Source organism: Choristoneura fumiferana, chromosome 28 (assembly GCF_025370935.1).
Source record: "Choristoneura fumiferana chromosome 28, NRCan_CFum_1, whole genome shotgun sequence".
Lineage (NCBI taxonomy): Eukaryota > Metazoa > Arthropoda > Insecta > Lepidoptera > Tortricidae > Choristoneura > Choristoneura fumiferana.
The window spans coordinates 1,413,995-1,429,138 of record NC_133499.1 but is presented as its reverse complement, the minus strand read 5'-3'; the positions used below and the strand labels follow the sequence as shown (position 1 = coordinate 1,429,138).

At 37.4% G+C, this 15,144-nt stretch overlaps 1 protein-coding gene across 2 annotated transcripts in view; it reads left to right on the top strand.

The window, feature by feature from the left end:
- The window catches only part of LOC141443873 (uncharacterized), a 55,273-nt gene that overhangs the window by 2,074 nt on the left and 38,055 nt on the right, over window positions 1–15,144 (top strand). The window contains exons 2-8 of one of the 2 annotated variants that reach the window (XM_074109235.1): window positions 556–658; window positions 2,716–2,838; window positions 4,409–4,546; window positions 5,275–5,401; window positions 12,009–12,146; window positions 12,226–12,319; window positions 14,191–14,340. In XM_074109235.1, the coding sequence (XP_073965336.1) occupies window positions 2,750–2,838; window positions 4,409–4,546; window positions 5,275–5,401; window positions 12,009–12,146; window positions 12,226–12,319; window positions 14,191–14,340 (736 nt within the window). In that variant the 5' untranslated portion in view covers window positions 556–658; window positions 2,716–2,749. The remainder of the gene's footprint in view (window positions 1–555; window positions 659–2,715; window positions 2,839–4,408; window positions 4,547–5,274; window positions 5,402–12,008; window positions 12,147–12,225; window positions 12,320–14,190; window positions 14,341–15,144) is intronic. The other variant, XM_074109236.1, reaches the window with a different exon arrangement.

Here is a 15,144-nt window from a genome sequence, read left to right as displayed (position 1 = left end):
CATTTTTTTTCACTAAACGAAAGCAACTCAGGTCATAAACTGTATAACAGTGAAAGCTTATAGCTACAAATAAGTCTGCTTTAAATATATATGATAAGGGAGTTTTATGAGTACAAAACAATATGCTTAAAAAAACAGTGACAAAAAAAGGAGTACAAGAGATATTTATGACAACTGTCATTATGGTTTAAATGTTTCGGAGTTATGATCGGTAGTAATAGTGGCTAAGTATTAATAGTGAGTATTATGACAGAAAATTGTATGACAAACATTTTCGGAGTTCAATAATCGGGGTTGAAAAATTATGCAACTTTGGCGCACCCGTTTTATTCGGATTCTCAGTTGATATTTTTTGGTAACGGAAAACATCGTGAGGAAACCTGCACAAACCAGCGATGCAATTCAATGGCGTGTGAAGTTCTCAAACCGCTTTTTGCACGCGTGGGAAATACGATCCAAACCATCTCATTCTGAGGGCCTATGCCCAGGAGTGGGACGTATATTAGATGGGATGATAACAATGATTGATATTTATATAATTTTGGTATTTTTCAGCAAACTACATAAAGAAAATTCAATTTTGATGCCACGAACGAAATAAATGCCATAAGGAGTCACGCTGATTCAATCTCCGGAGAAAAATGGCGGACAAGAAGAAGTGAGTTTCTCTTTCACACATAGTCTGTTCTGTTTGTATTTCCATGATGCGTCAATGTGGTCCATTAATGCGAAAATTAATGGTATCATACATACTATAGGTACATTATACAAATAAAACATGTCAATCAACTCACAATTGTATTATAAGTCAGTTAATGCGGGGGCGCCACCTTCGTGAACGTACTCAGTTTTGAAAAATAAAACCGAAAAGATCGAAACTAGTCGAACCGTTTCTTACTTATAAAACAGAATAAGAAATTGCTTATAATAATCGCGACGGAACCGTTAAATGTTTGTAATTTTCCAAAAACGTCGCACTGAAGGCCTACTCCGTCACTCGAAACTCGAAGTTCGTATCGTACCGTCCTTCTCGCTCTCGTATTAAATAGTATAAGTGTCAGAAGGACCGCACGACAAGAACTTCGAGTTTCGGGTTTCGTAGGAGCCCTGCTGAGCTTAAGTGATATATTGTTACACTTATTAAGGGGCTGTTTCACCATCCATTGATTAGCGTTAACCGACGATTAAATGTGATGCCGTCTCCGTCTATTCGAACAAAACAAATAGAGACGGCATCACACCTAACCGCCAGTTAACACTAATCAATGGATGGTGAAACAGCCCCTAAGTATTTAAAAAGTAATGTAAAGTTACTGCCCCACCTACAGTATTTCTGATCTCATCAGTACCTAGTTAAGTTTGAACGCGGTTTTTAGGGTTCCGGAGCCAAAATGGCAAAAACGGAACCGTTATAGTTTCGCCATGTCTGTCTGTCTGTCTGTCTTCCGTCGCGGCTTTGCTCAGGGACTATCAATGCTATGTCAACGGTCCAAACAATTTTTTTAGGGTACCTCCCATAGACGTAAAGTGGGGGTGTTTTTTTTTCTCGACTAACCCTATAGTGTGGGGTATCGTTGGATAGGTCTTTTAACCTCTTCGCAGCCACGTCAAACAAACAATAGGTTGCCACCCACGCCAAGCAACAAATTGCAAGTAAACAACCCGTCAAACATAAGGAATCCAAAAGTCCATGTCGATAAATATATCATGGTCAAAAAAAGATTTATGATAAGTATTAATCTAAATAGGTTTTGCGTTCTTAGCATGAGGAGGTAACAGACGGACAGACTGACAGAAACATGCTTTATCATTTATAATATTAGTGTACATTTTAAAGTAAAACCCTTAATTTATGGTGCAAGTACCTACAGGGCTACCATAGTAGGTACAACACTAGTTACATTTTGATGTTTTAGATAGACTTGATTTGCAGTCATTGGCATACGCACCTTTTGATTTTGTGCAAACATTAGAGATGGCTAGATTTATTAAAACGATTAACTACGTTTTTACCCAGTTACTAAATTGTCCTTATTATTTTAGTGGGCAAGAGGAAAACTTATTTTTGTCTTTTCATCTCTTATCCGGGTCCCGCACATAATATTCGTGCCACGTACAATTTGAATAGCAATGTCATGTTCGTAAAGGACTGCAGAGTACCTACATAAAAAAAAATAAAAAAGTAAAACTGACTCCAAAAAAATAACAAACAAGAGCGTGTCGGACACGCCCAAAATTGGGTTCCATTGCCATTACGAAAAAATACTTACTTACTACCATCCTGATTATTTTCAAATTTTTCCACTCACCGACCGGTTTAGATTTTAGAGGGGGGGGACGGTCGATTTTTATGAAAATTGGCACTTTAAAGTTGAATATTTCGCAAAAAATTCAATGAATCGAAAAATCGTCTTAGCAAACCCCTAATGGTTTTAAAAGACCTATCCAACGATACCCCACACTATAGGGTTGGAGGTGCGTTTTGTCAAATTTGTATGGTATTAAGTACCTACGTTGGTTTAAAACGACAAAGTACAAAGGTATGTGGCTACTTTTGATAATGACCGTACCGTACAGAACTGGCATGGCCTAAATATGAAGCTCGGAAGTGTTTGTCACTTGTCCTGCCTGGCCCTAGCCTCGCCTCCGTCTGGTCTCGCCGCGAACTACACGGCTCTCTGTTAATGGGCTAACTACAGGCCTGTTTGCTTATAGGCTCTAAACTTCACGGTCAGAGCGAGAGGGCACGATGTCTAAGGGACCGAGCGGGTACGCGGGCGAGCACTATCCGAAGGACAAGGTGTTTCGCAAACGGGACCCGGCGGAGATGCAGGACAAGTCAGTACAGGCCTCTAGGCTCAGTTTCCATGCGTTTTCGTGCGACGAATGTGTTTTTTATGAATCCATAGAAACACTTCATTTACCCCGCTCTGCTTTTTTTTTATTAAGTATTCGTCTGGTTGGCAAATGAGCAAGTGGGTCTCCTGATGATAAAAGATCACACCACGGGTATTGCAATGCGTTGCCAAGCAAGAGGCCTAAGATGGGATACCTCAAGTGCCAGTAATTCACCGGCTGTCTTACTCTCCACGCCGAAACACAACAGTGCAAGCACTGCTGCTTCACGGCATTATTAGCGAGCAAGATGGTGGTAGCAATCCGGGCGGACCTTGCACAAGGTTCTACCACCTGCAGAGCTTAGCTGTTTCCATCAGAGATGTGATGTGCGAGGAGAGGTAAATGAAGTGGAACTATAATAGTCGTCTACCTCACCTACGCACTTTAAGTATATTGGGCTTCAATCACTCCTGCTGGCTCGTGCTGAGGCACCGACTTCAGACTGGTATATAGAAAATTATTTTCAAGGTTTTTGAAGTTCATGGTTTTTAGTGATTTGTAGCCAAAGTACATTACATCTCACAAGGATTCAATTAAACTCAAACACAGCATAGTTATATTATTTTATAAAAGAGTACCGGTACCTTTGGTCTTCTTTATCAGGTCCAGTTCAGGGGCCTGGCCCTATTTCATATAACTTACAATTGTCAGTGATAGGTGATAGGTGACAAGTCAACAATTGTATAATTTTACGTTTCATAAAACTTTTGGATCTGACATATTTGTAACCGGAATAACCGACAAGTTTGTCAAATTGTCACAACGTTTGACATTTCTGCGTTTCATAAAAGTTTACGAGTGACATAGAAAATTTGACAACTTGTCGTAATTTTTCCGACATTTGTCTTTTATAAAACGCAAATTTGTCAATAGACAATGACAAACTTGTCGAATTGTAACAAATTCTTGACAGGGGGCCTTCCCCTGTGTCAGGGTTACATTACAACTGTCGAGTGAAGGAGTAAGTCGCAACCACTTAGTTAAAATGTTAAATTCGAGGGATTATTATAATGTATAAATTTAAAATACATATCGGTTGAAATACATACAGTTGAAATACCGAAAATTTAAAATTGCCATCTAGTTTTTATCCGCCATGTTTGCATCTGACCGAATTGATATTCACTAATCATGTTTAAATGTTAATAATTGAGAGTAGCTGTTTTAAAATAATCCTTATTATCCAATTTGCCCGTCACTGACAATTATGTAGGTACCTACCTTCCTGTCATCCAATAAGCTTATCGATGGTCGACAATGATTTACTTGTCAACGACAGGAGTTCAGTACAAGACATGTCACACGACGGTTTTTGAAACGCCCTAAGAAAAAGTGTCAATTACCCTGTTTTTACTGTCTACAATTAAAAAAATGTCAACTTATATGAAACGAGAATTGTCGTGACTACCCGACATTTTGTCATAATTGCCGACAATTGTCGACTTGTCCAATTTTATGAAATGAGGCCCTGGTCGTCAAATTGATTGAATTTACGTTATATTTTGTGTAGAACGGCGGCACCGTCCGGCGACGCGGGGCCGGACGACAAAAAGAAGAAAGATGCCGGCGGCCAGAAGGGCAAGGGGAAGAAGGGGGAGGACGTGGCCGAGGAGGAGCTGCCCAAGACAGACTCGCAGATACTAGCTGAGTGAGTGTATAGAGTAGCTGTGCCCGTTACAAAAAAAGAATTATTACTTACAGCACTTAATAGTTTCTGAATAAAATATACTGAGCGGTAAAAAATCTGGCCCTCAAATAAATATCATAATAAATAAATATCACGGGACAATTCACACCAATTAACCTTGTCCCAAAGTAAGCTTAGCAAAGCTTGTGTTATGGGTACTAAGCAACGGATAAATACAATTATATACATAGATACATACTTAAATACATATTAAACACCCAAGACCCGAGAACAAACATTCGTATTTTTCATACAAATATCTGCCCCGACGCGGGAATCGAACCGGCACCTCAAGCTTCGTAGTCAGGTTCTCTAACCACTAGGCCATCTGGTCGTCTAGAAAAAATGTATGAAGTAATTGATAATTTTGTATGAAGAGTGGGCCAAATTTTGTGCCGCTGAGTATACATGTGACATACGGACAGACAGACTTACAAACAGACGGTAACCAAAACATTATGTAAGTAGTTAACCAAAGTTTCAGCTAAACTAACAGCGATTCTTCTAAAACTGTTCCACGAAATTCTTGAGAAGTTTTTTTTGGAGTCTGTTTTACTTTTTTGTTTATACGAAGTGATTCTAACCCCACGCGTATTCCTTATTTTACTGCTAGTTCGGCGCCGTCAACTCATGATCATGATGAAGGGCGGCGGTGGAGAGACGCATTCCTTATAACCTTTCTCCTGCAGGGAGGCGGAGTACCGCGCGATGCTGCGGCGCACCCGCTTCAAGAGGCAGTGGCCGGAAGTCACCAAGGTGAAGATCCGCACGCGGCCCTGGCACCCCCCGCCGCCTCCTCAGAGGATACCGCAGCCTGTAAGTGTGATCTCAAAAGCATGAATGTGAAGTTGGGGCCAGGTTTAGCATCCTACTGTTAACCCATATATGTCCAGGACTATTTTTAGTCTCCAATATCTTTTATTCGCTAGACGTGACAGATAAGCGTTTTCGTTTCCGGGGAAAGACTGGCAACTCTGGCCATGTAAACACTTGCCTTGTGACCTTATTGCAATTTTAATCATTTAAATATAGTAAACTTGTCCAAAAGTGAATCACAGTGCACTAGAAAGTGAAGCAACAAACCTTTACTACATTATCAACTGGAAAACAATTATAATATAACTTAAATCACTCATTCAGGACATCGGTAAGAGAAACATCGTAACCGTTAATAATACTTTTTGATTTAAACCACGGAACTAACGAACAAACTCTTATTTTTTGTGAAAACATAACGGTAGTGCAACCAGCTGATTGAAGGTGCATATCACGCGCATGTCAGTCAACTCAACTGACACTGACAGTTGATGTATTCATTACTGTGACACTGCGCTGCGTTTTGATACTGCTCTGTATGGAATAAACTCGAGTACAAATAAAAGAATAATTTGCGTACAGTAAACAACAAGAAATATTAATACATATAAAAGACCAAATATTTTTTGAGAATAGAAACTATAAAACTAATTAAATATATATAATGTCTTCGAACAAAAAAGGATCACAAAGAATTGAAAAACCAACAAAAAAGTGCGCAAAATGCGCCCAAGACATAATGAACAAGGAACTTATGAAGTGTTCCGTATGCAGTTTGTCGATTCACTTAAACTGCACTAATGTTACACTGAAACGTTTTCTTCAGATGACCGTGAAGGCTAAAGATGCCTGGAAGTGCAGCAGATGCTTAGGGACTGCCCTGACAAATTATATGGTACCGTTGAATCCTGAAATCGTAACCGAAATTCAAAATCCAAAATTTAATACACAAGCGCAAAAAAAATGTACTCCAAACAAAAGTATAGACAACGTAACTGTACGTACAAAACGCGCAGACCAGCTTAGCACGTCGTCATTACAAACACCATATAGCTCTTTGGATGGATCATTAGACTCCTCCCTAGACAACAGCGTGCAAAGCATGCCTAATGTCATAGAATCCTCGCAGGCTTCGGATCTTAAGGATACTGTCGAAGTACTTAAAACCCAACTCAATAGCGCACATGAAGAAATTTTAAATTTGAATGCCGAAATTACACGATTATCAAGAAACCAAGCTGATTTAGAAAGACAAATAATAACATTAAAAAGTTTACTCGTTGAAGAAACACCTAATCGAAGATCTACCCCGAAACACAGCAAAAAGGCATCAAAAAAATCAAATACGGCAACATCAACCCCAGTCCACGAAAAGCAACCCCCGGAGACAATGATGAAGACGTTGGTGAATTTTGGCACAAAACCCCCAACTCTTACACAAGAAGAGCAACCATTATTCAACCCAGAACCTGAACAAGTAGGTGAAATGCATTTAGAAACGAATGCATTTTATAATAATGTGATACAAACAAATCAAAAACGTAACAAACTTTGTATTATTAGTAGTAATAAGAAAAACAACATACTAAATGCTGCACAACATGCACTCTCTAATCAGTTTCAGGTATGCCATTTCTTAACTCCGAATTCAGGTATTAGCGAACTATTGTATAACATTCATGTGAAAGTAGAGCACTACACGAGAGATGATTTTTGTATATTTTTTATAGGGGAAAATGATTTTAAGAAAACACAAAATTATTTTAACTTAGTAAACGAAATAAAAGAAACTTTGTCAAATATAAATCATACAAATTTTATTATATGTTTACCAACTTTTAGATACAATGTAGGTACAATGTTTAACTGGAGAATAGAAAAATTTAATAAAATCCTTTATTTGGATAATCTGAAGAATGAATATTGCTTCTTACACGATTCTAACCATGATTTATCGTATGATTATGATATGTTTAGCAAGTCTACGGGAGAGATCAATAATTTTGGTATTAGAACAATATTTCAAAGCATTACTAAAACCATTGCATATGTATTATATGACTGTAATACCGAAGACTATAATACCATTGATTGTTCTGTAAATCATAAAGACCAGAAATGTTGTACCGACCGGGCTACCCAGACTGAGCCACAATGGCCAGTCTGTGAGGGCCATGGTGACACGGGTGATTCCTTTCGTGAATAATGTTATAATATTCCATCAAAACATTGCCGGCCTTGTTAGTAAAAAAGATGTTCTAGAGGTTTGTCTTTTAGAATTTCGTAATAAAAAAATTGATATTGATGTGGTTTGTTTATCGGAAACTTTTATCAAATCGGGTGACGAAAAACATATGTTTATTAATGGCTACGAACTTGCTTCATGCTACTCACGACAGGCTAGGAAGCGTGGAGGAGTTGCAATATTTTGTAAAACTACTATAGAATATAGAAAAATATCATTTCTTGCGGAGGTAGAGTCTGAGCAAAATTTCGAATGTTGTGGTATTGAGATCCCAGAGTATAAATGTGTCATAATATGTCTGTACAGAGTGCCTAAGCCCAATAAAACGCATATATTCCTAAACAAATTAGAGACAATCTTGAACAAATTTCATAAGCGGAAATCTTGTAAAATTATTATAACTGGTGATTTTAATATAAACACACTTATCGACTCAAGAGACAGTCGGGAATTGCAAAGAATTGTGCAAAATTATAATTGTTACTTACACATTAAAGAACCGACTAGACTAAACTCCTGTATTGATCACATCATTACTAATGGACCAAATGATGTCGCAGAAGTACATAACTTGGGCCTCTCTGATCACACGGGACAAACACTGACGTATTCTATTGAACATAAAAGCCATAAAATTGAACACTGGTATATTACAAAAAGAGACTTTGGCCAGGATAATGTCGCAAAATTTTGTGAATGTCTGAGTAGCTTGGGTTGGCGCAGCGTTTTTGATGAATCTGATTTGAATTGTGCTTTTGAGGAATTTCATAATACTTTTACACTATTTTACAACTTATGTTTTCCACAAAGAATAATAAAAATGTCAAGCAAAAACAAAAAAACAAGATGGATTACTAAGGGAATCAGAAAGTCTTGTCTGGAAAAACGGAAACTACGATTTAAATTTTATAAAATCAAATCCAGCGAAGCAAAACTGCAATACTATAACTACAGCAGAATACTTAAACGATGTATACGCAATTCTCAAAATAAAGAAAATAATTTGTATCTAAATAATGCAAAAAACAAATGCAAAGCTTCGTGGGATTTGATTCAAAATAAGAGACTTGGAAAGTGTAAACCATATCAACTTCTCAAAATAAAAAATGGAGAACATGTGATGACGAACTCGAAGGAAATAGCGACTGTTTTTAACGAATATTTTTTAAACCAAACAAGAAATAACTATAATTGTAAAGAACACGTCGCTCCTAGCATAAACATCAGTAATACGACGATGTTCTTGTATCCATGTGATGAAACAGAAATCATAAAAATTATCAAATCGTTAAAAAACACTGCTGCAGTAGGATATGATGAAATATCGACTCGGATCATCAAGATATGTGCCCCAATAATTGCACCCATTCTAACTTTTTTGTTAAATCTTTCTTTTACACAGGGGGTTTTTCCTGAAGGGTTAAAGGTTTCTATTGTAAAACCACTATACAAGAAGGGCAAGACGGATGATTTAGATAGTTATCGTCAAATAACCTTGGTATCCGTGCTATCCAAAATATTTGAGAAGGCAATGCATGCCAGAATCACAGCTTTTTGCAACAAGCACAACATAATAAAGGATGAGCAAAATGGTTTTCAGCAAGGCAAATCTACTTCATTAGCCGTTTTTATGTTAGTCAACGGTATAATGGAACATGTCGATAAAAATAATCCTGTCTCGGCCGTATTTTTTGACATGAGCAAAGCTTTTGACTTTGTTTCACATGAGCGCCTTCTACTTAAATGTGAAATGTACGGTATCAGAGGTGTTACTTTGGATTGGCTTAGAAGTTACTTAAGTAACAGGACCCAGTGTGTACAAGTAGACAATATTAATGAGAGACTATTATCAGGTACCGTTAGATCCAAATACGAAAACTGCAATGTCGGTGTACCGCAGGGTAGTGTTTTGGGCCCATTGTTGTTTTTATTATACATTAATGACCTTCCTAGTGTAATTAAATATAAATGTATTCTTTTTGCTGATGACATTTCAATAATAATTCCATGTGACAGTATAAACACCTATAATGATGACATTAATAATCTGATAGAACAGGTAATAAGATGGCTAGAATCCAATAATTTAAAAGCTAACCTTGATAAGACTAAATATATGCAATTTTATAATCGGAAAGGAGGTGCTGACATTGTTGTGAAATATAATGATACAGTTATATCTGAGACGAATGAGCTCAAATTTCTAGGCATAATATTAGATAAGAATTTTTCTTGGAAACCCCAAATTGAAAAGAAATGTAGAGTGGTAAACAGTTTTGTATACCCAATTAGAAGGCTTGCAGCAGTCGTCAATAAAGACACGGCGCTACTAGCGTACCACGGTTATGTAATGTCAGTACTCAGATATGGACTTCTGCTGTGGGGAAATTCCTATGACATTAATAGACTGTTCATCAGTCAAAAAAAATGTATAAGGGCCATCTGCAATAAGCCCCCCTTAACATCGTGTAGACAACTATTTGATGACATGAAACTATTAACCCTACCATCGCTGTATATACTAGAGATGTGCAAATTCGTAAAATTAAATCCTAGCCTATTTACGCAACTCAAAAAATATTGTCAATTCAATACTAGGTATCCCAAGAGACTAGTACTACCTAAAACTGTTTCGAAATTACGCTCAAGGAATTGTTACAATATGGCAGTAAGGATCTTTAACAATATTCCACGAGATATTGCTGACTTGAAATATAACCAATTTGTTAGCGCACTTTTTAAATGGTTACTAAAAAAAAGATTCTATTGTATAAAGGATTTCCTATCCAAAAGAAATTGATCGAATTAAATAATATATCCATCCTAATGCATTAAGAGTGACATGTCTAAATAATAATAATAATAATGATAATGATAATGATAATGATAATGATAATAATAATAATAATAATGATAATGATAATAATAATAGCTTATTTTCATAAAAATGTTAGTGTATGACCTTAAAATATGTTAGTAATAAATAAATGTGTCTGCTAATAATTCTTATCTCCATAAATTATTTAATTTTATAAGTTGCTTGGCCTACTTGGTTCTTAGTTGTTAATTATTGCATGAAATTAAATTGCAACTTTTATATTCACATGCTGGTGATGCCGGCGAGAGTGCTGAACATTCTACTCATTTTTATGTGTACCAACCGAACATCTCTGTAACCGCTGTTCAAGTGAATAAATATTATTTCTATTTCTTTCTATTTCTATTTCGTTTACAAGTTCGCGGGTTTTTTTGCACGGTTCAAAAACGACTCACTGGGCATATATGGAACCCTAACTATGGAAGATTCCGTATAAATTAGGTACTAAATCCTTAGAAACATATTACTTAATTTTTTCATAATGGCTACGGAACCCTATTTTGGGTGTGTCCGACACGCTCTTGGCCGGTTTTTTTACTGCTCTCATATATAGTCCTGGCTTTAAAACGAAATGGGCTTCAAAGGTTGGAGATGGCAACCCTAATTAAAGGGTACCTAAGTTAGTCTGATTATTCAATTACTATAGTTTACCCGTGGCTTTGCACGCGTAAACTATAGTTCTAAACTATAGTTATAGTTCGATCTGGTAGTTACAATTGAAATTCCGGGATTTTACAAAATTCCCGTGGGAAATCCCAAAATTTATATCTTAACCTTCATTGAGGTGTTGTGTTAAGAACAACTATCCCGTGGGAATATTGGAATAAAAGTAGCCTATATGTATTATTTCAGACATCCAGCTGTTTACATACATGTATACCAAATTTCATGACTCTAAGCCGAGCGTAATCTGGTGCGCGGCAATGAATGGGTAAAGAGCTTTACAGACTGCAGTGCAGGATACTAAATAGATTTATTTTTCCCTGAATGGCAACACTCTCATAGATAATAGATCGCTCGTTTTTGGCTCGAAATTCGAACTTGTGATTTTATTTTGCTTAGGGGCTGTTTCACCATCCAATGATTAGCGTTAACCGACGGTTAAATGTGATGCCGTCTCCGTCTATTCGAACAAAACAAATAGAGACGGCATCACACCTAACCACAAGTTAACACTAATCAATGGATGGTGAAACAGCCCCATAATATACAAAATGTACACACCCAATATCATATTTTCTCAAGTTTTTCGCGATTCCCATGGTCAAAGAATCGAATTGCTTTAAAATTCCAATAAAATATAGCGTTTTTTGGGAGAAACGTGTCAAAATGGTGTTGTAGAGCGATCGATCCTGGTCTGTCTCGTTTTTTTGTCCCCGTTCTGGCGGTTACATGCGTCGGTTACACGCGATAGTAACATGCGTCGGAGTACGTGGCGTGGCATCGCGGTAGTGTCAGCGCCTTTAAAAGGAGCACGTTCGCAGATGGTGGAGCTGCCGGAGCTGACGACGCGGCGGTGGGTCCCGCCGTACCGGCGCCGGCGCCGGCCGCGCCCGCGGCGCATGCGCGTGCCGCCCGAAGAGGTCACCAGGGAAATGTACGAGTGCAACAGGCTCAGGAGGGTATGTGCTGTATGCGCTTGAACAGCTGGAAATTTGTGCAATTTGGCGGTGAAACAGCTTTACACGCCTTCTTCCGCAGATCTGGCACAACTTTATGAAAGTGGACAAGAACAAGATGATGCTCCAGGGCAGCATCGCGTGCAACTCCAAGAGATACTCCTCCACTCATTGTGGTGAGTCCTGACTTCTGACTCCTGAGGGTGGACTCACATCTATCAGCAACGAATCGTATTTAGTTATAATAAATAAATAATAAATATCACGGGACAATTCACACCAATTGACCTAGTCCCAAAGTAAGCTTAGCAAAGCTTGTGTTATGGGTACTAAGCAACGGATAAATATAATTATATGGATAGATACATACTTAAATACATATTAAACACCCAAGACCCGAGAACAAACATTTGTATTTTTCATACAAATATCTGCCCCGACGCGGGAATCGAACCCGGGACCTCAAGCTTCGTAGTCAGGTTCTCTAACCACTAGGCCATCTGGTCGTCTAAGTTGGATGATTTAATTTGATTTGTTTTTTAGTTTAGATAAGTGCAAATTTCAATACAAATACATATTGCTACTTATGCCCTTAAACAGGGCTTTACTAAAATTATTGCAAAACAATTTGTTACAAATTTAAAATATAAAATTTACGAAGTTTCATGCGTGGAATTTTTTTTAATGGTGTAAAAGTGGGTTATACGAGTAGCTAAGTTTTAAAGATGAAAATAAAACGTTGGCTGACTTGAAACCTTTTTTTTATGTTTGTTACCTCAGAACTCCGTCATTTATGAACCGATTTGTTTTTTTTTTTGCGTTTTGGAATGTCTTCAATTAGGTCCCAAATCAGGATCTGATAATTGGATCTTAAGGAAATCGAGGGAACTCTTCAAATGTTGTAGGGACACCTATAGTAAATTGGATATATTTAGTAGTAACTCGTGCATTTGCTCTTGAAAATCATCATTTGGTGAAGTGGAACTGATGATGAAGACCACAGTTGACCATCGGAGTTACTACTCAATAACAAGTATTTCGCGGGTTAAATTGTAATTACTTTGACACAGTTGCTAAGCAATTTATGCTCCTCGTAATGCATATGGTAAAACGGGTGGTGAAGCAGGTAGATGACTCTAGGTCCACTCCTGCTGGCTCGTGCTGAGGCACCGACTGACTTCAGACTTGTAGAAAATTATTTTCTTGGTTTTTTGTAGTCGGATCAATTTTTTGTTATAATTTTTTTTTTAACTAAAGTAATAACTCCCTTGAGATGAAAAGCTATACGTAAATCCATAACTCTCGCGAGAACAATTGAAGACATTGTCCTTTAGTATACAGCAAGTGTGATGAGATGAAAAATGCTATTGCATCCTCACCCTTTCAATTCAGTTATGAATCCCCTACTTAATGCGTACGGTAGGGTGTACTGTCGTTTCGGCAAAATATAATTCGCCAAATTTCACTTCCCTAAAAACTTATCTAATGCGACGTACTGCGATAAGTTTCCCAAATGAATCTTTAGCATAGTTACATTTCGCATTTTATTCATTTGGTCAAATTATCATTTGGCATAATTTTACTTTGTCAAATTTTATTACGACAAACGTTTATTAAGCAAATGTTTTCTTTTGGCTAATATTGTATTTCAAAAAAATGTTTATTCAAAATGACATTTTGCACAAACCAAACCACAGAAACCAACTGCTACCAGAAAAGTAGGTAATTATATCATGCGATATTTTGGGAAGAGTACGTTATGCCAAACGATACATTTGACTAAATAATACATGGTAATAAAATAAATATGAAACATGACTAAGTAATTATTTGTGAAACAATAATTTGTCAAAAAAAAATTATTAACTGTAAAATTGCGATAAGATTTTTTTGCCAAATGATTTTTTGCCAAATGATAACTTGAGTAAAATATTTTGGGATGTGATAAGTACTTTGGGAAAAGTTTTTTGCCCATACATTAGTAATCCGTACGGTAGACATACTCAAGTTATTCGGAGTCGGTTCGTATCAAGTTTGTTTGGTCCAGGCTCGCAGACCGGCTGCATAGCGGTGGCTTGCCGGGTGCTGCTCCAAGAGAAGGCGAGTTCAGAGCTGACGCGGCGCGACGTGGATGAGCTGATCGAGACCGGAGACCGGTTCTACCACCAGTGCATGGTCGCGCTCAAGTGCTATAAAGGTATGGGGAGGCGGCAATGACAAGGTGAACATTGAATTGATTGATGGGTTGGGTTCACCAAACAAAATTAAAAAGAAACAAGTTTGCATTACAAAATATTTTTCACTTCTCATGCTCTTAAAATGTTACTTTAGTCTCTGCATATCGGGCGGGACTAAAGCTCCTTTTTATTCTCCAGGGATAAAAGTATTTTTTTTTTTTATTTACGTTGGAAACCCTTAAACAGCCAACACGGTGTTTGTGAATGGCGGATTTTTAGGGCGTGGAAAATGACCTCAAAATGACAACTGTGCAAAAATATATAAAAAAAAACACTTTTTAATTTCGTGAAACAATTAATGATTAATTACGAATATAAATCCACTAGCTTTTGCCCGCGGCATCGCCCGCGTGGAATGCGGTTCGCTCGAGAACTGTGCATTTTTCCGGGATACAAAGTAGCCTATGTCACTGTCGGGCCCATAAACTATCTCTATGCCAAAAATCACGTCAATCCGTCGCTCCGTTTCGACGTGAAAGACGGACAAACATACAAACACACACACTTTCGCATTTATAATATTAGTAATATGGATTCAATTATATTAAGGATGAATTCATTTTATTATGCATAGTCCAATTAGTTTTCTTTAAAATAGTTTTCAATTTTGAAACTGTTGGCTAAATATAAGAAAAAAACCGCGCAACATTTTTTTTTGCTATTTGTATTTTGAACAGATGGCCTGTCCATTAGTGAAAAGTAGAGTGCTTAACGCGAGACTAAACAACCATAATGCCACTCGAACTATAGCCACCCTCGCTCTG